We start from the raw sequence: 23,379 nt of genomic DNA, 5'->3' as shown, positions 1-23,379 counted from the left end.
TTAACTAAATTCCTAATTTATGTACAAAATCTATAAGGTCATTACCGTCATTTTACGTTGACTCAAACTCCGTGAAGTCGTGACTTTTGCACGAAAAGCCAGAATCCTGTGAAAGGAGATTATGCCACGTGTCCTTTTCAAATCTTGAAGATCTTCTCCATCGCCTTGCTCGTTCTCGAGCACCCGGCTTTTGATTTGATCCACGTCAGCAGAGTAGCGTCCCCAAAAACATGCGGACTTGGAAATATCTTGGCCACGTGGCAGTTCGCGAACATTCCACACCTTCACTTCGTCCACGTCACCAACCGCGGTCATCGCGCTTCCAACCCACCCAATATCTTTCTTTTCCTTCTCCTCTAAACTTAACGTCGGCGTTATCTGCTTCTCCACCGTGCTTTCAGATTGGTCAATCTCCTTTCATCTTCACAACAGAACACGAGCCACCTTAAAGATTTTTTTCCCCTTTCGACAATTTTTTTTGATAAATTGTTTATCCTAATTTCGCTTTAAGGTTTAACAGCGGTTTCTTTTTATTATTATTATTGTAATTATTATGACGTAATGACGTAATTCCAATCTTTTCTGTAATGACTCCATAATGGCGATTAGTGAAGTTTCTCACCTGGTAATCCTCGTTTTATTTTTGAAATTTTTGATTTGGAACGAGGATATCTTTTTTTTTCTTCTTCTTCTTCTATTTTCAAATCTATTCGTTTTTGACAGTGTCAGCGATTTAGCACGAAGAATACGATGCGTCGTTTCTGGTTCTGGATGTTCATGTTTGAGCAACGATCTTGTGTATGTACAGTTACTGCTCTGAGGTTTTGAATTTTCAGTAAGTTACGGAAGACCTCAGTAAGTTCTTCAGCTTAGTTAGGGTTTGGAAGATACTTACAAAGAAAAATTGAATCACTTCTTGCAAGGGTTGGTGTTTGGTCTAGATCCATGGTTGGTTTTGAATAGTTTTGTGTGTTGGATTTGAAGTGAATGGTTTTAGAAAGTGAGAATTATTGTAGAAAGGGTTTTGTTTGAGAGCGCTGTGGATATTTGGTCAAGGCATTTGTTAGTCTTTCTTTATTCGTTGTATATATATATTTTTTAATTGCATATCTAGTGATTTGCAGTTGCATTTGGGTTGGGGTTCGTGGAGATTGTTGAATGTGTGCTGTTTTTCTTTGGATGAGGACGGGTTATATTCACTGTAAATTTGGGCATTCTGGATGACAAGGGTTGTCCAGATGAGTGTCGATGGCGACAGCAAAGATCTGAAAGAACTGAGTCAGCGCTTACGAGATGGGAAGAAGATTGCTGGCGGGGAACATGAGTTATGCGAGGGTGATGAAGTGAAATGTAATGGATTAGCTGAAGGAGTTAAGGCTGGACAGGAGGGGACTGTGGAGTCCTCTGCTCCGCAGCATATTCCACAGCCTCAAGGGGCAATAATTTGTTGGGAGAGATTTTTGCATATTAGATCCCTTAAGGTTTTGCTTGTGGAGATTGATGACTCTACTCGTCATGTTGTCACTGCACTGCTTCGCAATTGTAGTTATGAAGGTTAGTTATCTGTTTATAATCAAATCCTTTAATAATTTAGTTAGGTCTGAACACCGACCTTTTAATAAGTGCTGTTTGATTTGTATAATTTTATGTTGCTTATCTCCTTTTGTATGTTTATTAGCTGTACGGTGCGTCCTAAAAATAGTAGACCCTATTATTACCTTTGTCATGCTGAAATGATGATTGTTCATGTGTGTAAATGTTTAACTTTTAATAATATCTGAAAATTGCTTAATGACCCATTCAAAATAAACTTTTAAAGTGAGATTTGTACCATTTATATTTATAATTTGATTATATCTCTAGTTAATGTGAGATCTTCAATACACAGTCCTACGCTAAGAACATAGCATCTCATGCTAGACTAAATATTTGTGAGTGATTTAATAGTGCATGGCATGATAGACTCACCAAATTTTGTTAGGATAAGTTCAAATACCAGTTGTTAGACAACTATGATGGGATACACAATGGAGAGATCTTCACCAATGCAATGAGTCCTTAGTCAACAATACAATAGAACTTGACTCTACCTTCAACCTAAAATCTTAGGGTGATATAATGTGTGTCTTTCTCATTAATGTGTTACACAACTTTCCCATTTCTACACAATGCAAGTCTTCAATTCATATTTGAACTCCAACAATTTTCCCTTATGTTTAAGTCCTTCCACATCGGTACACTCTATTTCCAGAGAGCATTTCTTAATCACGAGTACCTTAATGGTGACTCTTACTTGTATTGCTGTTTATCATAATGAGACACACTTGTATGAAACTTTTATTAGAAAAACTTTCGATACAAGAGATCTACAAACTTAGGATTTGCACTCATTCCAGATCGTATTCGATTAAGTCGGTCACTAAGATGAACCAAACTTTGATACCACTTTAGAAAGTGGATTTAGGCCTAACTTGATCTTACAAAATCAATTTGTGAGGTGAAATTAGTACTTGTTTATATACTAAATTTGGGTATATTTCTAGTCAACATGGGATTTTCAACACACTCTTATGCCGACGATGGGACATCTTAAGTGTGAGATAGATATTTGTAAATGGTTTGATTGTGAACCAAATTGTGGGTGACACTATAGGTCTAACAAACATTGCTAGAATAAGATGTGATACTATCTTAAGAAGTGAGTTCTAGGCATGACTTAATGTCATAAAACTGACTTTTAAGATAAGGTTTTGCAACTATTTATATACTAATTAGGCCATATCTCTAGTTAATGTGGAACCTTCAACAATACTCAACACTTGTGCACAATTTTCCATGACTTAATGACCTTCATAACCATTGAACATTATTTTGTTTGTAAATCATGGATAGCATACTAGAGTAGCTGACCCTAAAAGTGGGGTTGTGGGGTGAACACTGTTCTAATATTTTTAATATACTAATATTAATGTTTTTGTAAATACAATTTTGAAAAACAAAAACGAAACCTCAAAATTCATACATCAATCATCATTATATAGTAATAGAGTGAATGTCACTATGTTACATTTATTTATCACCATCCTACTCTTTCATTATACTTTTCTCTGTTGTGTGTCTTTTGTCTGTCTCTAACTTTTCATGTGAAATATTATCTCACTTTGATTGGAGGTATGCAATGATTGCCGAGATATGTGCACCGTAAGCAAAAGAGTTGGTTCCTTTGCTTCTTGTCAATTTTGTCATTTGGTTCCATGGTTTAACACATGTAGAGTTGACTTTGGTGGAACTAAAGATTGTTTCAAGGCAAACTTGGTGACGAAAGGTTGCACCCAATACGTTGTAGGACTACACTAATGCTTTCTCTCTTGTGGCCAAATGGCTTTTGTTAGACTCCTATTATATGGTCGTCATTCTTTGTTCTTCCTTGTTTCAACTTGATATAAATATGCCTTTAATTGCTTTGTGGGAGTCCTCTTCTATGATTTGTTAGCTTCATAGGCCCCTATATGGACTGAACAATCCCTTCAAATTTGGTTTAACTCCTTATGTACTATTTTTTAGCATTTTGGTATGATTTGCATTTCAGCTAACCATTGTGCTTTCTAGTGTCATTTGCCTCAAGGATGCATTTATGTCATTGTTTATGTGGATGATATTGTCATAACATGCATGAACATGATATTCTCCACCCGAAAAAATTGATAGATTGGGCGTTGTATACAAAAGAAGGAAGAAAACAGACAATTGAGTCTGTTAGAAGGTACAACTGTAGCAGACTTATTTAAGTCTGTTAGGGGGTTTAGTGGGGGAGTTAGTCAGTATGTGAGAAGAATTGTAGGAAGGGCTGAGAGAGAGGTCTCTCGGAGTTCTACCTTGGCATCTCTTGTAATCGTTCCTAGAGGGGTGTTTAGCTATTGTCCCTGTCACATTGGCAGGATAATAGTTTGTATTCAATAAAAGAAGAGTTTCACGTGTTTTACCATATATTTGTTCTATCACAATTCCTCTCATGTTAATTCCAAGCTAAAATCCTTGGTAAATTTTGATATGTCCTAGGCATTGAAGTTATTTAATCGATAGGACAATTGTTCTAATAAGCTATTCATATTTTCGGTCCATGAGGAAATTAAGCAGTGTAGTATTTCTTAACATAGGACTCTATCAAAGTCAAAATCTCAAACTGTTGAGTTATGAATTCGCATTAGTAAAAAGAGAGATTACAGAAAAGTGTGTTACTAGTACAAACTTAGGTACTTATAAGAGTCTTAACAAATTGGTCAGTGTTTGATTTGCCACATTGACTAGGGATATGGTCAAAATATAGTATAGACATAGATGCAAACTCACCTTACAAGTTGGTATTGTGAGATTTAGATAGACTTAAAGTTCACTTTTAAGATGCATATAAGAAAGTGTGGGTTTAATCCCGTTAGAATATGTATTAAATAAGTTGTTGCTAGAATATGTATTTAATGTAGGTAGTTAACAACTGTATTGGAAGACTGCTATATGTTGTACCTATGAGCTGATAGCTAGATGTTCCTGGTGAAATTTTCTTCTGGGAATAACAAAGATCAATAACCTCTTATGCTCTTTTTCTCATATTTTTAATCTCAAGCAATCCTAGCAGGTTTGTTGGCCTATTGTGCCACATACTATTTGACAGGCCACAAATTTCTACTTTCATGCTTGAGATATCTTGTCCTTGACATGAGGGGGTGTGATGGAGATCCTACATCGACTAGAGATATGATTGAATTATAATATATAAGTGATTGTAAGCCTCATCTTATTAGTTGATTTTGTAAGGTTGAGTTAGGCCTAACTTCACTTTCTAAGCTGGATTTGTAACTACTTTGTTGTTAGGTCCACACAATGTGACAATCACGAAGCTAATTAGAGATCTTCTTTGTGGATCAGTTTGTCCATGAGTAACAATGTTCACACCCTTTTGGTTATGTTGAAAAGATTAGTGATAAAATTGGTTGTATCGTATGGTGCCACTTTGCTACCATTTTGATAAGAGAGAAATTGGGAAGGAATATAATGAGTTATGTGTATTGGGTACACATAGAAGTATTCTTATTTATAAAGAAGAAATAAAATAGTAGCAAGCAAAATAATATCTAATAATGGTTTTAAAAAATAAATTTTAAAAGTTTAACTCAATTTTACAACATCAGTTTTTAAGGTAAGGTTTGCACTTATTTATATACCTTAATTTGGTTGTATATGTAGTTGATGTGATATCTCTAGAACATCCTCTCACAATAAGAATTGAATGTCTCAAGCATGAGAGTAGATATGTGTGGGAGGTTTGATTGCGGGTGACATGATAAACGGTAGGATAGACAGGATAGACTCTGATTCCATCTTAAAAAGTATATTTTAAGCCTAATTTAATCTTACAAAATTGTGGTTTTTTGGTAAGGATTGCAATTACTTACATATTATAATTTGATTATATCTCTATATGATGATGTAGGATCTCCATCATTGAGAGATATTTTGGTAAGATATTCCTTTTAAAATCATATCATATTTTGGTGATTAGCATCAATGAACAAACCTTTTAATAGGATAGAAGGGTTCCTTAAAAAAAATCTTTTAAAGACAATGGGTTCACTAGGCAAACACAATTTTCAAGAGGCTCTGGATACAATTTTTGAAAGATTAGTGACAAAATAGGTCATAGAGGATGTTACTACTCTAGTAGCATGTTGAGAAGAGAGAAATTGAGAAGTAATATAATGTATTCATGTGTATATACATATGTACTCTTATTTATAATGAATTCATGTGTATATACATATATCTTCTCTTATTTATAATGAAGAGATACAATAATAGGCAACAAAATCAATATTTAATAGTGAGAAATATTTTGTAAGATATTTTCCTATCAAATCATATTATATCCTCGTATTTAATATAATCAAATCATTTATTGAAGAGGCTCCATGAATTTTTTAATTGGTTGTTGTAACAACTTCTCTACATGAGTTCTATCTTTTTTCAAGTAATATTGCCCTTAATTTATTATAACTAGGAGGTTGGTTGCATAAGAAAATACTTTCCTATATCAAGGATTTCATGCTAGATGAAATGACAATCTTGCAGATTAAATGATTCTACCAATTTCATAAGCAAGTTGCTTTCTACTCTGCATATTAAACTCAATATCTATAGTTTTTCTCCTTTTCGGATGAACACTGCCATTGTTTGTATCCATTGTTGAGGATACTGGGGTAAGGAGACAAATTTTGTTTTTGACTTCTTCAATGTAGCCTCATTGTCCAACTTCTTGAATTGTTCTCAATTTTCAACAAGTGTTCCCTCACTCTAATGTAAGATCTGTTGAATGTAAAATCACAAAATTTGCATTTAATTTCTTAATTTCTACCACCAGAACCACGTGCAGTTCTTATCTTTGTAACATATTTCCATAGACGCTTAGCATCGTCATCTTGTTCCTTGGCTGGACCAGAATTAGAAGGTCGGGAACACTCATCTCCACTACAATTTCTAACAAATAAAAGAACACAATGCATCCAATTTATGATAACCTATAAAAATAATGATAGCAAACAGTTTTATACAGTAAATTGGATCACATTATTCTCAATACTAATCTTTTATATGGACCCTGCATATGTAAACCAGTATAGAATTATATTGAAATTTATATCCTAGTTCCTGTAAGTATATGCCATAAAAGCAATCTGTTGTCACGACAGAATTATTCCATTATACAACTATGGTCCCAACATGTGATTCACTGATTCCCAATCCTATGCGTTAGCGGGCTTACTTGTGATTTTGACATCCAGTATGGAAATGGGGGATAATTTTATTCATGGAAAAGTAGAAACAGCTACAGGGAAAGGACCTGGTTGCCCCTAAATATTGAGGTGCTCTGTTAGACTCTTTTACAATATAGGTCAAGCAAGCTTGTAAAGCCTGCATGACTTTAGTTCTGTAAGAGTTTAGTTTCTGTTGTTATGTTTAATTATTGTAAAGCAAGCTCTTAGGTATCGATTGACTGTGAATATATCTAATAATTTGTAATATAATTCTATGTGATGAGTATAATACTGTTACATGAGAGCTTAATGTGTTTTTGGTGTTTTTTTTTTTCCAGTTATTGAAGCAGCTAACGGATTGCAAGCTTGGAAGATATTGGAGGATTTAACCAATCATATTGATCTCATTTTAACTGAAGTGGCAATGCCTGGTTTATCAGGCATTGGTCTTCTATACAAGATTATGGGCCACAAAACTCGGAAAAATATTCCAGTAGTTAGTAAGTTTTTCCAAGTGCTTGTATATGTTTGGTTTGAAGCATTTCTTTTTCTCATCACATGCTGTAAAAGAGCTACTCTTTTCTATGGCTTCTAATGAAATTGGTCTGCAGTGATGTCATCTCTTGATTCTATGGGTTTAGTCTTTAAGTGTTTGTCAAAGGGTGCCGTTGACTTTCTAGTCAAACCCATTCGGAAGAATGAGCTCAAAAACCTGTGGCAGCACGTTTGGAGAAGATGTCACAGTGTAAGCTGATTTGAATTTTTCTTTCCTTACGTTATATTTTCTATTTCCTTTTCTTTTATGGCATGAATATGTATGAGGATATAAGCAGTCTGTTGCCTTTGCTAAATCTATGAGCTCAAAATACTATAGTAGGATTGATGTAAATGCTAGAGTTACTGATTCTTACTACTATTGTTATTATTAAATAAATGTCCATTGATTTTTGCTCAATGTCAGTGGCAGATTTGTGATACTTTATTTCATGCTTAAAATTGTCTATTTCATATGATGTGGGCCTTTGTTTACTTTGTCAATTATGAGCATTGCAGTCTAGTGGGAGTGGCAGTGAAAGTGGAACGCATACGCAGAAGTCTGTAAAATCAAAGAGTCTTGAGAAGTCTGATAATAATTCTGGTAGCAATGATGAAGATGATAATGGAAGTGTAGGCCTGAATAATGGGGATGGAAGTGACAATGGTAGTGGCACTCAGGTATAAATTCTGTATTTTTTGAAAATCATGCATGCATGGATCTTAAGGGTAAAATTAGATTTCACGGATGTTTTTTATTTTTATTTGTCAATTCATACTTGTTGAAATATGAGTGTAAATATTAAACAATATAGATATATAGATTGATAGAATAATAAATATAGATTTGTTTGTAAAAGATCCCTAAAATTAAGGGATTGGGATTAAGAGTTTTATTTCTCAGAGATTTATTTCCTTTTATTAGGATTTAATTTTTCCTTGAAATACCAATGTATTGTTTTTTTTTTTTTCATATAAGGAAAAGTATCCCATGATTATTGCTTACTGCCTATATATTTTTTCACATAGAATCAAAGTTAGGGTTTTTCCCCAGTCTCTTTTTTACCCCTTGCGGTCTTCATTGCCATTTTATCTTCAAGAGGATGCAGCCTTAATTGCTGCAATTTCATCTTAACAATCCTTATTGCTGTTTTCTCTTTGTAAAATCACTCATTACACAGCCAGTTGCTGATTTACAACTCCATGATGTCTTATTTAAAATCAGCAAAAGAAGATTCTAGTCTTTCCCAAGACTAGTGAACTAAGGCATTAGAGCTCCTTCTGCAGCAGATTTATACCAAAAATTTAGGTTCCCTCAAACTTTTCTTAGGCATTGAAGTTGCCCAATCATTTTTTGCCATTGTTTATCAACGTAAGTATGCACCGGAAATTCTCACTAAAACTAGTATGCTTAATTGCTGTCCTTGTGGTATTCCTATGGATCTCAATATCAAGCTTTTTCTGGGTTAAAAGGAGCCATTAAAAGACCTGAAAAGATATTAAGGCATAGTAGGTAGGCTCAATTATCTCACCGTCACGAGCTCTGATATCACTTTTGCAATTAGTGTGGTAAATCAATCTCTAAATTTCCCTTATAATAGCCATTGAGATGTTGTGACACGTATTTTTCAATACATAAAAAATGCTTTGAGACAAGGATTACTGTATGAAGACAAAGGAAATACTAAGGTCACTTTACTTTGTTGCGGATTGGGCAAGTCACCGGTAGACAAAAGATCCTCTTCTGATTATTGTGCTCTTACTAGAGGAAATCTGATCTCATGGATAAGAAAAAAGAAAAACAGTCGCTAGATCCAATGCAAAAGCAGAATATTGTGCTATTACAATAACCACTTGTGAGCTTACCTATGTTAGACATCTACAACTAAAAATTGGGAACATCTATAAAATGAAGCTATTTTGTGACTATCAAGTTGCACTTCACATTTTCAAACGGTTGTCCATGAGAGATCTGAACATCGAGATTGATTGTCATTTCACATTGGATCTATGAAATGAAGCCATTTTGTGACGATGAAGTTGCACTTCACATTGCATCAACCCGGTCTTCCATGAGAGAACTAAACATAGAGATTGATTGTCACCTTATGAGAGAAAAGGTGCTCTCTAGAGAAATAAAAATTTTGTCAATACTAGTGACTAGTTGGCAGATGTGTTCACCAAGTTGCATAGAGGCCCTTGGGTTAAGTATGTTTGTAACAAATTTGGTGCACATGACTTATATACTCCAACTCGAGGGGAGTGTTAAAATGAAATAATTATAGCTGTTACAAATTTGTTAATCATTTGTTGATATAGATTGTAGGAAATTAGAACCATTATCCCTAATTATTATTCAAAAATTGTGGTATTTGATTTTGTAAATTAGTATAAATGCATATTGTGTGGTCTACGTTAGACACAGCAATTAAATAATTCTTCCTTATAGAAAGAATAGTGGAGATGGATGCATTGAAAAAGAATAGTACTCAGGAAAATTGTTGACAAATCCAAAGAAAAGAATATTGTTGACTGGAAACAGATATTCACACTAAAATATAAGGCTGATACAAAAAGAGGTGGGCCACCCTGTCAAAATGGGTAACCTGGCCTGACTCGGCTCGGCCCACCACGAGTTGGTGGGTTAAATGGGTTGGCTCACGGACCCACTTAATTAAAAAAAATACTATTTTTTTAATTTTTTTTTTCAGTCAAAATTAAATTATAATTCTAATTAAAATCTAAGTGAACTTTAATACAATTCAAATACAAAACAAAATCTCAAAAATACAAATTATGTATGTGTTGGCTAAAAAAACAACCTAACTTTACCCAAATGCAAAACCCAACTTAACAACAAACATTTGTGTGACCCTTTATTTGCGGGTTGGTGAGCCAACCCGACTCACCATGGGTTCTACCCGAGTGAGTCGAGTTTTAGGTGGGCCGGGTAAAAAATCAACTCGTATTGAAATTTGTAAAAATTTTTCAACCCAACCCAGCCTGAACCCGTGGTGGGCCAGGTTGGCTCGCGGGTTCCAACCCATTTTGACAGCTCTAGTCACCAAGAGATTCACTCCAACTTATGAAATAGACTATAAGGAGACTTATGCACCCGTTGCTATAATGAATACAGTAAGGGTTCTGTTGTCATTAGTTGCCCACTTTGATTGGAAACTTTTACATAAATATTGTACTTGGGTTTGAAGGAGACAAAAAAAATTTGCATACCACAGAAGGCTATTTATGAACTGATACAATCTCCTAGAGCTTGGTTTGGAAGATATACAAAAGCTATGAAAGGATTTCGTTACAAAGTCAAAGGAGATCACACTTTGTTTGCTAAACATTTAAGAAAAGAGGGGGTAACAATACATCAAGTTTATGTAGATGATATTACAGGGATTGGAAATAATGAAAAAAAGAAAGAAGAATTGAAACAGAGACTAGTTCAGGAATTTGAACTAAAAGCGCTAGGAGGATTAAAGTATGTTTTAGGGATTGAAATAGCCTACTGTAACTCGTGAATTGTCATATCTCAGCAAAAATATATACCGATTTGCTGGTAGAAACTAGGAAAATTGGGTGGAGATCACTTTCAACTCCAATGGGTCTTAATTACAAGTTATGTATGACTGAAGAGGAATCATCAGTAGACAAAAGGATGTATCAGAGATTGGTTAGAAAATATATATATCTGGCTTACATGGCCAACCATTGCTCATTCAGTAAGTGACATTAGTTAGTTTATGCATGAACCAAAGCAATCTCATCTTCAAGCTGCTTATAGAATTCTACATTACTTGAAGGGAAGCCTTGGAAAGGGAATACTGTTCAAAAGAAATGGAACAACTAAGTCTTGAAGCCTACATTGATGCAAATTATGTAGGTGTTTGTTGATAGAAGTTCAAAAACTGGATATTGAACTTTCCTAGGTAGGAACTTAGTGACATGGAGGAGTAAAAAACATAATGTGGTGTCAAGATCTGTGCTGAATAAAAATTCAGGTTCATTGCACAGGGTGCTACGTGAGTTATTATGACTAAAAATTATCTTTAGATGACTTGAAGATTAATATGGAGGGACCCATGAAGCTCTATTGGTATAATAAGTCAACAATAGACATTACATGTAATCCCGTTCAACATGATAGAACAAAACATATGGAAATAGATAGACACTTCATGAAGGAAAAATTAGAAGAAGGTTTAGTATGCTTGCTGTACATTCTATCTAATAAGCAATATGTGGCTGATGTGCTGACAAAAGGACTTAATACAGACTTCTATAATCTTGTAATGAAATTGGGAATGGAGGATATATATTCCTCAACTTGAGAGGGAGTGCTGAAATATGGGTGTAACTATTGCACATTTATTGTACACTAATTATTGATTGATTGAATAATAAATATAGATTTGTTTGTAAGAAACCCCTAAAATTAAGAGATTGAGATTAGCATTTTATTTGGTAGATTTGGTCTTGATTTATAGTCTCTATGTCTAAAGATTTATTTTCTTTATTTTAGGAGATTTAATTCCTTTTATTAGGATTTCATATTTCCTTTAAATATTAATGTGTTGTTTTTTTATATCAAGAAATGTAATTCCATAATTATTGCTTACTAAACTCTTTCAAGGATATGAATACTAAACTAGCCCAAATGGCAATTTTGTGCTCTCATCCATTAAATGCCTCTGCCCCTCACCTACTTTTCATATGTTGCGACATTGTTAAGAAAACCAACGAGAAATACACTAGCAAAAGTAATTATTTTACTGTAAGTTAAGAGCAACTCAACCCAACTACATTTCAGCAGATTTATTGTGGCTAACCCTATCAAAATTGGGTTCGGTACCGGGTTAATTGATTTCAACTCAACTTACATATTTTATATACCTTAAGATTAATAAGACAATATATTTACGAGGGCTTGAAATACCACTTTTATGATCTCATATTTATAATGATAGAAATCTGATAGAATGAGAAGACGAAAGATCAAAAGGTTGAACTACAAACCTAGGTACAACTCACAGGTATAGTTTCCAACAAAGCTACTTTCTACCCAATTTTAATACTATTCTAATACTCTCTCTCACACAAATTGAATTTACCAAGATTGAAACAGATAAACTCAACCCATGGTCCCCTTTAGGACTTGGTAACACATCTACATGTTGATCATTTGATCCATAAACTCGGTACAAATTTCTTTTGAGAACAATTTTACATGAATAAAATGATAGTCAATTTCTATTTGTTTAGTTCTCTCATGGAAAACTGGATTGGAAGCAATGGAGATCAAATTAGTTATCACAATACATCTTCATGGTTTTGATTTCACAGAAGTTAAGTTCTTGAAGGAGTTGTTTCACCTATGCAAGTTCACAAGTAAGAGACACCATTGTCCTATATTCAGCTTTAGCAGCTGATCGAAGCACTACATTCTGTTTCTTACTTTTCTAGGGAATAATATTTCCTCCAAGAAAAACACAATATTTTATAGTAGAGCGTCTGTTAGTAAGGGATCCTGCCCAATCTGCATCACAGTACCCAGAGATTTGGGTGTTTTCCTTTATCTTCATATAGCAAACCTTGTCTTGGAGCTCTTTTGAGGTGCCTTAGAATACAAATGATAACATTCTTAAGGCCAATACACGGAGGCTGCATGAATTGAACGACAACCAATTGCAATAGACAAATTAAGTCTAGTAATTGTAAGATAATTCTGTTTTCCAACTAGTCTCCTATATCTTTTTTGATCATAGAACGATGCACCTTCTTCTGTCATTAGCTTTTGATTTAGGTCCATGGAACTATTGTTTGGAGCATACTTTAAGAGATTACAACACCTTTTAACTAAGATTTCAATACCCAAGAAGTATTTAGGGCTCCCAAGATCCTTGGTTTGAAAGTGTTTACACAAGTGTTCCTTCAATGGAGATATTCTAGCATCATTAATTGAAGGGATGAAGGAGTTTTGCCAAGATTTTCAAGTGGAAGAAGGTAAACAATGATACTTGCCAACACCACAAGATGAATAGAAAGCTAGATTTTTATTTTGAAAAGGAACATTACATTCAATCAATACAAGTTTTAATACATTGACATTAGGATGGCCTAATCTAGAATGCCATAAATTGAGAGACTTCGAGGGAGATGGAGCAATTGTGGAAGACCTAGCAGCAATAGGGGTGGTGATGGACAAAGCGGTGGAAGTACTAGACGAGAGAGGAGTGAAATAGTTGTGAATCTGAAGATTGGGAAGGAATATGAGCCATCAATGCCAACAACACCTTCTAGAAGGATTCCACGGTTGGCCTGTGGTTTGGCAGTACAATAATGAGGAAAAAGTTCAAATTAACACCATTATCAAAAGCAAATTGATGAACACTAAGGAGATTTTTGGTGATAGATGGAACAAGTAGTAAATGATGAAGATTAAAAATAAAAGATGAGTGGGTAGGATAACAGAGAAGTGGAACCAGATGCAAGAACATTCAAACCTTCTCCATTGCCAACATTAACATGATCAGGGCCATTGAAATGTTTAAACTACTAAATATTTTGAGACTCACCCAGTAGCATGATCAGAATTTTTTAACTTGTTGAATATTTCTAGAGTCACTAGTAGCATGAAAAGAGGCTCTATAATCAGGGATCCGATAAATGATGTTCTCAAGAATGGAGGAAGAAGCGAACATGGCACAGGGAAAAATGGAGGTAGACGATGGAGGGGTAGTGACAGGAGTAGGAGTGACCAAATATGAAGGAGAAATGGATGTGGGAGGAAGGTGCAAAGGTTGATTGGTGGTGGTCGGATCATAGAGGACCAAGGATTCATATGGTTAAAAAGATGGATTAGCATGGAAATTGCATACATTAGCAATGTGACCATATTTGAGTCAAATATGGCATTAGATATTGGCAAAGTGACCATCACAACTGTGGTTGTTGCAACAAAATCGCAAAGTGTGACCCTAATATTTATTTAAGCAAGACAAACCCACTAAGCAATGTTGATTTTCTAACTTCAAAGATACATTAAGTGCTGAAATTGAACGTTTGAAATTTGTCATGGAGTCTATTCGTAAGTCACTTTCTGGTACTTGCTCTCTAGCCATGACTGGTAAAAACTTCAATTCCTCTTTTAATTTTTCTAAAACTTTATGTAAGAACTCTTGGGTTCTTGACTCTTGTGCCACAGGCCATATGACCCCTCATTCATCTCTTTTAACATCATATATTTCTCTTTTCGGTAACCGCATTACTGTTGCCAATGGGACTTGTATACCAATATCTAAATGTGGTAATGTTTCTCTTTTGCCATGGCTAAACCTTAAAGATGTTCTTTATATTCCAAAATTTTCTAGTAAACTTATTTCTGTTCAAAAACTCACCCATGACCTAAAGTGTTCTGTAAACTTCTTTCCCAGTCATTGTGTTTTTCAGATTCTTCCCACGGGAAGGACGATTGGAACTGTTAAAGAATAAGGAGGGTTGTATTGTTTTAATAACTTGGGAAATAAAGATAGTATCGGTAAACAAACAAGTACCTCTTGTCTCCAATCTTGCACTACTTTTGAGTCCTCTTAAATTTGGCATATCCACTGATGTCTAGTACATCCCACTTTTTTTGTTATAAAGTCCATGTTTCCTTCCTTATTTTCCAGAGTCATTTAAATGTGATTTATGTCAACTGGCAAAACACCATTGTGCCACATCATCCTCGTAATATAAAGATTGCCCATCCTTTTGTTTTGATTTATTCTAACGTTTGCGACCTGCATCAAACTATAGTATATCTACAGCAAAATGGTTTCTCTCGTTTATTGATGATAGTACCCGCGTTACATAGATTTTTCATGAAACAAAAATTTGAAGTTTTTACTTTATTTGTGAAATTCTTCCATGTGGTAAAAACACAATTTGGGAAGTCAATTAAACGTTTACGTTCTGATAATGGGAGGGAATATGTAAATCATGGCATGTCTAAATTTTCTTTTAAAAATGGTGTTGTTCATATGAATTTACTTATGTGGATACACCACAACTTGGCATTGTTGAAAGAAAAAATAGGCATCTTCTTCTGGGCACTTCTTTTCCAATTGAATGTCCCTAAATCTTGTTGGGGAGAGGCGGTCCTCACTGCTGCAAATCTTATTTACATATTATCCTCTCGAGTCCTAGATGGTCTACGTCCTATCGAGTTCATTTCTTCCTTTTCGTCTATTCCTTTTCTCTCTAGTCTTCAAAATCGGGTGTTTGGATGTCTTGTGTTTGTCCATATTCATAGTTAGTTCCGTGGAAAGTTAGATCCTAAAATTGTCAAATGCATATTCGTTGGATATGCATCTAAAATAAAGGAATGTCGTTGTTACCATCTTCTAAGTTAAAAGTTTTATACCTCCATGGAGTGACTTTTGATGAAACTAAATTTTTTTATGAATGTCCTCAACTTCATGGGGAGAGTTCTTTTGAAGTTGAGTCTTTTGAATCACTTGAGTCATCTTTTGTACCTTTCATACAAGAGCCGTCTCATGTTATTCTTGGTACTCTGGATACTTTTGCTGGCACATCTCTTATAGATATTCTCAAATTTAGAAGGTAAGAATTTCTTTATTTCTCTCACATAATTATTAGGTCAGCTGACCCATATTTGTTCTGAGATAAAAATATAAATTAAAAAAATAAAACAGGAAATAATTCTAAAGAGAATAAATCCGTATAATTGTGGGATTTTATTCTTGTTACAATCGTCTAATATTAAATTCATAATCAAATCTAACCAAACAAACAAAAAAAAAAAGATAAATATAAATTCCCCTACATAAAGCCTAAATTCATGGCATACTTCTTGACAGATATCTCTAAAGCTACTCCTAACAAGGACATTTTTGAGTATTTGTATCAGTTACATTTTAGTACGTGTATCAGTTATATTTAAGGAGAAATAATTACCTTTCTGATGTACATGGCTGTGAGATTAATTACATTGATATTCCATTCTGTTTCGGTAACATGGAATTACGTGTCTCTTTTATCTTTTGTATGTCATATAAAAATGGTTTACTTTGAACATGTTAACGTGAAGGTTTTGTATTATACGAATTGTAATGCTGTTAAAAAATCTCTTTAGATTGAGTAGGAAGTGTGGCACATCGTGTTTCACTAATTTAATGCAAAAGAAGTGGTTCATATAGTTGCTACTATGTTACTAGGCCCATTATGTGCATTATATAGTCTAAGAGAAAGAATGCCAGTCTGGCAGCAGTCTGGCAACAGGGGAGTGAGAATTCTGTTAAAGGAGTGAATATAGGGAAAGAGGTGGGAGTGGGATAGTAGGAAGACATTGTGTGACTTGGAGAGAGGAGGGAAACCTCTGATATAGTTGTAACTCTGGAGGAATTGTGCTCTCGTTAGGTACTTTCTGATAATTGTATAATACACCTAATTTTGCATTTGTCTCAGTTTTTTTTTCTATGATTATGCTTGCGGTGTTATATCAGACTTGCATGAGATGCTGTTTTCACTTGTGAGTTTGTGAAAAAGTAAAGGGCTAGAAACCTTCATAATTTAACCTGTCATTCATTAAAACATCATCAAATTCTAATATCTTAGGGAAATAAACAGTTAAACAGCAAACACCACAGAAAATTGTCTGCGTACTGGATGGGACTAACTGAGGCAGTATTGTCGAGTGGAGGTCATGTTCTAATTCCTGTAACCAAAAGCTACTTGACAAGTTCTTTGTTTTCTTCTTATGCAGAGCTCATGGACCAAACGTGCTGTAGAGGTTGATAGTCCCAAACCTGTCTCTCAGTGGGATCAAATAGCTGAGTGCCCTGACAGTACGTGTGCTCAAGTTGTTCACTCGAATGCTGAAATCGGTGGGAACAAGGTGGCTCCCCTCGGTGCAAAGGAGTGTTCAGAACAGAAGGAACAACTTGGTAAGGCCAAAGTGTCTTCATCTTCATGTCACTGCATTAACTCTTTCTCAATTACAGTCAACCAAATTGTACGTGTTTGGCGGTAATGGAAATTTTATAGTGTGTTGTTGAGTGAATGTTTTCATGGCATTAATTGTATCTCCTATCTTGCTGAGGGATTTGTAGAAGAACAATTTCTTCCCTAGCATTGGATTTAATATTCTCTTCGTTGTTTTCATTATGTTGCTTTGCTTTCGGGTTTGCCTTGGGGTACTCTTTTTGGTAACACATGATTCTTTAGAACATAGGTTAAATTCCCAGTAGGTGACGTTTATTTAGGAACCAGTCTCTATGAGAAAAACTCAAGATTTAGACCCTGTATTATGGGTATATGATTGTCTTTGGCTAATAAATAAGGGTGTATAGGTTAGTTTTTTTTCTTATTACATTTCATACCTACTGATCTCATTCCATTAATGTGTAATCTCTCCCCTAAGTGCGGTTGTCCAGCTGTTCATATATGTATTCATGTACTTGTTGCAGATTATGTAATATGCATGTACATTTCTTTTGGGAAGATTTATTTTATTTAACTCTTTTCCCTAGACAATGTGAAAGAGAGGGTGAGAGTTGACTCCCTAAGTCTGGGTGGCCAGCTGTTCATGCATTCATGTTGGTATTGCCCATGCTTGTATATGCGTGTACCTTTATTTTGTGATGATTTATCGTATTTAATTCTTTTCCCTGGAAGAGATGAAAGTTGACTCAATAGAGATATTGACTTCGTGGTCAACTATATCAATGGGGTTCCAGTCAAAACTGCAGGTTCTAAACATAGCAATGCACCTGATGCCGCCCCCTCTAAACCACTGGACCTTAATTGTGAAAATCAATCTAGCAAGCTAAGGTGCAAAGGTTTATCATTGTCTGAAGCCATTACTAGCAGTTCTGATTCTCAGATGCATAGTGGAGAATTTGAAGCCTTAAATAAAAGGCTGAAGCCCTCAGATACTGAAAATAAAGGTACTAATAATGATGAAGAATTGCCATCTCTTGACCTTAGTTTAAAGAGGCTTAGAGGAGTTAAAGATGCTGATATTACAATTCAGGATGACAGAAATGTCTTAAGGCGTTCTGATCAGTCTGCTTTCTCAAGGTATAATGATACTATGTTACTGTTTTTTTGTTGTTGTTCTGAATTCATTTTAAGGTGGATAACTGTTTAACTGTTTAAACTCTTTTGCTACAGGTACAATGCAGCCTCTAACACTAAGAAATCTCCCACTGGATGTGTTGGAAGTAATTCTCCCTATAATAATAGCTTAGAAGTTACAAAGAAAGATTCATCTCGTGATATTCAATCTCATTCAAGCGGCAATCTTCCTAACCAAAATTCAAATGGTGCTAGCAATAACATTGATATGGGTTCCACTACTAATAATGCTTATGCTAAATCTGCAGTTATAAGTGAACTAGCAGTGGCTTCAACCAAATGTTTGTACCAAACATCTGCTTTCCAGCCTATAAAAAACAACCTTGTCTGTAACTCTCAACAAGTCATCTTACATAACACTGAAGATAAAGCAGCAAGAATGCTGGCACTACCTAAAGTAGACAGACATAGAGATTCTGCTGCTCCAGACTTCCATCTCCATTATGAAAATGGTAACTGTACTGATGACATGCACCAGCTGCCATCTGATCATGATACTGAATCTGCAAAGAAATTGGCTACTGCTGCTACTCCGCATTGTGGTTCATCAAATGTGGTAGAAGTGCTAGTAGAAGGTAATGTTGGAAACCTCAGTAACAATAGAAGTGTTTCAGGCAGCAACAATGGAAGCAATGGCCAAAATGGGGGCAGCACAGCAGTTAATGCTGGAGGAACAAACATGGAAAGCGACAATGGACTCCCTGGGAATAGTGGCAGTGGCGATGCTAGTGGAAGTAGAAGTGCCAACAGAGTAGATCAAAACAAGACTTCTCAAAGGGAAGCAGCCTTGACTAAATTTCGCCAAAAGAGAAAAGAAAGAAAGGAGAGGTGCTTTCATAAAAAGGTAACAGTCCATAGAGTTCATAAGTAAGTGATTTAATATATATTGCTATGATGTTGTAGGAACTTAAAATTATATGTTGTAGACTATATATACTTCCTTCTCCCAGTGATTGAGCTCTGTAAACATAATTCTCAAAAAAATTGCAACAAAAGAAATTGAATACAACAATAAACCCCTCTTGCCTAACTATTTCTCACCATGCCACCCCTCAAATATATCCAACCTTCTGGTGATGATATAGTCTTTCCTATCTCTATTCTCTCCATCCAGCATTCTGGCTGTAAACAATATTCTTGACCTTGTCTGTACCGTGACATGTGAAGACAGCGGCACTCCCTTCAAGTGACAGTCATGTCCAGAACTAGCAAGATGTTGTTGTGAGTGAAACATCTAGCGGCCAACATAAATTGGGGTCAAAATGTGCCGCTTCAACTGTGACCCAACGACATTTGGAGGAGTGGTAGGGCGTTGCAATGCTCTAAAATGGGTATGGAGGTGACTTGCTAACTTGGACATGAATTTGTACTTTTGCACAGTTTTGTACGATCCCGCATGAGTTTATCTTAGTACCGAGATTCAATTCCACAACCATTTCCGTTCAATTTGCTGGTGTGAGCTCGAAAACTGAGCTAATCTTGCCCTAAACATTTGCAGTTTTCTTCTTGGCAAAGGGTAAAGTCACCTCAGCTGATGATGTTAGAGGCCTTTTCCCATTTTGAAGCCATGAAATTTCTTGCAACCCCTCCAAATACAAATCTTTTTCTCCTTTTTTCTGCATATAGGACGCCTTCAATTATAATTTAACATCCTCCTGTGTTTTCCCTAAGCATGAGGAAAATATGATGTATATTTACTGATTTGGGAAACATACAAAAAAGGTATAAATAGAATACATTTATTCCTGAAAACAGAGAAATAATTCTCCCAGTAAATGCTCTACCTAAGGTAATAAAACTGATCTTATTTACATTAAGTTTTATTATGGGCTGTGCAAATCAGAATTGAATGACTCTGATTGATATGTGCTGATTTCCAACACTTCCCCCAATATGGGTGGTAGATTTCTATCATACACAGATTGGATTTAATGTTTTCACGTGTTTGTCTGAATGATGAAACATGTTCAACACTTATAATGCCATGGTCAATCTTCACATGCTTTGTCATATCATGGTGGACTGGGATCTTTGCAATGCTTATAGCAGCTTTGTTGTCACATAATATCCTCAAATTGATAGGAATTCTGATTTCATCCAGCATCCTCTTAAGCCAGATTCCTTAACAGATAAGCCTTAGCTTTGAATTCTGCTGCTGCACTACTCCTTGCCACCACCAACTACTTCTTGCTTCTCGAAGTCAAGAAGTTTCCCCAAACAACAGAGCAGTAGACTGTATTTGATTTCCTGTCACAGGGGCATCCTTCCCAATCCGAGTCAGTATAGACTTCAGTGCCTCTGTTTGAGTTCTTCTTGAAGTAGAGCCCTTGACCTGGTGTACCTGAGGTATTGGAGGATTCTGTTTGCTGTTTTCATGTGGGCTTCATTTGGGTTAGATGTGTAGCAGCAACTAGCCAAGCTCACAACATATCAGGCCTAGTGTGAGTTAGGTAGATTAGTTTCCTAACTAGGCTTTGATATCTATCTTAATCAGCTGGTGGACTTTCTTCTTTACCTCTCTTTTCCAGTTCTGTGGGAGTATTGGCTGCCTTGCACCCAAGCATGTTGGTTTCTTGAAGGAATTCAAGTGTGTATTTCCTTTGTGATACATCAATAAGATTCTTTGTCCGAGCAATTTCCATCCCTATGAAATATTTGAGCTAATCCAAGTCCTTGACTTCAAATTCCTTGGCCAAAAGTCCCTTTAGATGCTTTATTTGATCATAATATTTTCTTGTGATAACTACCTCATCAACATAAACAATGAACAAGGCTACCTTCCTTTCCATGGAGTGTTTGACAAACATAGTGTGATCTGATTGGCATTGGTTGAATCCGTCTTCCTTGACGACTCGAGTCAATCTATCTGTTAGATAATATTGTTAAGATATTGTTAGTCCCACGCTCGAGATGTATATGTCTCGGCGTGAGGGGGTGTGTTGTAAGTCGCACGTTGACTAGAGATAAAGTCAATTTATAGTATATAAGTAGGTTTAGACTTTACCTTATAAGTTGGTTTTGTAAGATTGAGTTAGTTTTAAAGTTCACTTCTTAACATGGTATCAGAGTTATGGTTTAGAGCTTATCCTAGTGAGATTTGTTGTTTGGTGGGTCTATCATGCCACCCACTATCAGACCATTATAGGACCACCCATTAATGTTTACTCCCACGCTTGAGATGCATATGTCTTGGCGTGAGGGGTATGTATTGGAGATCCTACATCGACTAGAGATAAGGCAATTTCATAGTGTATAAGTAAGTGCAAACATCATGTTACAACATAAAGACGTTGAGTTTCATTGGTGTATAACAATTCTGCCTGTTCCTAAACTTCTAAACATGTTTCATATGTATGAAACAGTTGTTAAAAGAGGAGTGAATAGTGGATTTGAGAATGATGCATGATTGAGCTTCAATTTTCAACCAACGGGAAGCTTCATCAGCATCAATAGAAGACACATTCTGGGTGAGATGATCAACATACCCCTGATTCTTAAGCCAAAGTTTAATGTCTGATTTCCAGGTCTCATAATTAGTGTCATCTAATTTGTCAATGGTTAGATACCCATTAACATAATTAGTGTAGATTGACGGATCAGACAAAGTGGTATCTAGAGCCATGATATCTCTTAGGGATTGAGGTAGGATAATCCACCAATGTTATTGTTGTATCTCAAAGAAAGTATGCATTGGATAGGATACCCATGGTTTAATATTGGATTTTCTTGTTTTGTTACTCTGTTAAATATAAAACTTTTCATGAATATTCACATTAACCACTATCTATTTGTGTTTTTGAGAAAGCGCTTGTTTACTCTAGGAATAACAAACATGTAAGTTTGTTCAATTTATTTCTTATTTGAAAGATTAGTACATGAAATGAAGGCAATTATTTTGTTCTTTTTTGTAATTTCATATACTACATTTGAAAGTAAGAAACAAAGTGAAAATAAGACCATTTTTGTAACTAGTGAAAGGAAAATGAAAAAGAAACAAACAATTTTTAAAACCAGAAGTCCCTATTTAGAGAAGCTATTTATGTGTCAAACCCAGTACAGTAGGACTTTCTAGTATTTAGATGATATTTTGTCTTGTGGAGACTCAATGTGGTTTTAATTCAGGTTCGATATCAGAGCAGAAAGAAATTAGCTGAACAACGACCTCGATTTCGTGGACAATTTGTTCGACAGTCGTCTAACGAAAAGACAAGTGAGGCAACGACAGAGAGGTGATTCTGATTCAGAGCATTAGCCACAATGCCATAGTGATGACGATATGCGAGGAAAGGTCGAGAAGTCTTCATGTGGAATTTGGGGATTTTTCTGTTTTGTGTTAATGTATAATGACTCTGGTTATTCCAACTCATTTGGAACCTGAATTAATTTGTGGCGAGAGAGATTGTCATGCTGATTGATGCCAGGACAACTTATAGCGAATATGTAATTTCAATTACTTTTTCGATGATCTTGTTCTTGAAGTATTAATGTGTTGGTTAACATATCCTAGTTACTTGGTTGAGTTAGAGATAATTGCATTTGTTTACGTGCTTTAAAATTAGATTGATTAATCTTAATATCCGTCCATTTTCTAACATATGAAGTCCAGGATTTGTTGGTAAAGAAAATTTAGTCAATTGTCGGATATCGCTGCGAATTCTCTTGGAAATCTGTGAATTATGGTTTGGTACGCCAAGCATAAATCTGTGAAAGCCTTTTAAAATTTAATTTGGGATTATACTGGTCTATTATGCTGGTCCCAACAAATAGAAACGTTGAAATTAATCAGTTAATCAAACCAAGTTAAGAGTTTGCTGTTTGATAGGAAAGGACCATGTAGAAGAAGAAACATGTAAATTGGCATCGCCGGTATATTTTGTTTCTACTTAGGTCGAAG

The 23,379-nt window shown here is 35.3% G+C and overlaps 1 protein-coding gene across 5 annotated transcripts; it reads left to right on the top strand.

Annotated features, from left to right (window-relative positions):
• Positions 1 to 322: 322 nt before the first annotated feature.
• LOC114191497 (two-component response regulator-like APRR7) lies at positions 323 to 23,008 on the top strand. Of its 5 annotated transcripts, none has more exons than XR_003605955.1 (10): positions 323 to 625; positions 724 to 1,554; positions 7,145 to 7,306; positions 7,418 to 7,551; positions 7,860 to 8,021; positions 17,113 to 17,293; positions 18,086 to 18,428; positions 18,522 to 19,329; positions 21,848 to 21,952; positions 22,608 to 23,008. XR_003605955.1 is itself a non-coding variant. In XM_028080686.1 (10 exons), the coding sequence occupies exons 3-10, from the start codon at positions 1,221 to 1,223 to the stop codon at positions 22,716 to 22,718; spliced, it is 2,235 nt and encodes a 744-aa protein (XP_027936487.1). In that variant the 5' UTR covers positions 327 to 625; positions 724 to 835; positions 1,125 to 1,220; the 3' UTR covers positions 22,719 to 23,008. The 5 variants fall into 5 exon arrangements, 4 of the variants coding, with proteins under 4 accessions (XP_027936488.1, XP_027936487.1, XP_027936486.1 ...); XM_028080686.1 differs by lacking the exon at positions 21,848 to 21,952 and having other exon boundaries at positions 327 to 625; positions 724 to 835; positions 1,125 to 1,554; XM_028080685.1 differs by lacking the exon at positions 21,848 to 21,952 and having other exon boundaries at positions 327 to 625; positions 724 to 835; positions 1,115 to 1,554.
• Positions 23,009 to 23,379: the final 371 nt, after the last annotated feature.

This window comes from Vigna unguiculata, chromosome 7, assembly GCF_004118075.2.
Source record: "Vigna unguiculata cultivar IT97K-499-35 chromosome 7, ASM411807v1, whole genome shotgun sequence".
Classification (NCBI taxonomy): Eukaryota; Viridiplantae; Streptophyta; class Magnoliopsida; order Fabales; family Fabaceae; genus Vigna; species Vigna unguiculata.
Note: the sequence above shows the minus strand (reverse complement) of the source record. Positions and strands in the feature narration are given on the sequence as shown.

Bases quoted from the DNA above. Each gene is read 5' to 3' on its own strand.
- LOC114191497 (XM_028080686.1), top strand. From the start codon at position 1,221: ATGACAAGGGTTGTCCAGATGAGTGTCGATGGCGACAGCAAAGATCTG. The intron at 1,555-7,144 runs GTTAGTTATCTG...TTTTTTTTCCAG, and splicing joins TCGCAATTGTAGTTATGAAG to TTATTGAAGCAGCTAACGGA. The intron at 7,307-7,417 runs GTAAGTTTTTCC...ATTGGTCTGCAG, and splicing joins GAAAAATATTCCAGTAGTTA to TGATGTCATCTCTTGATTCT.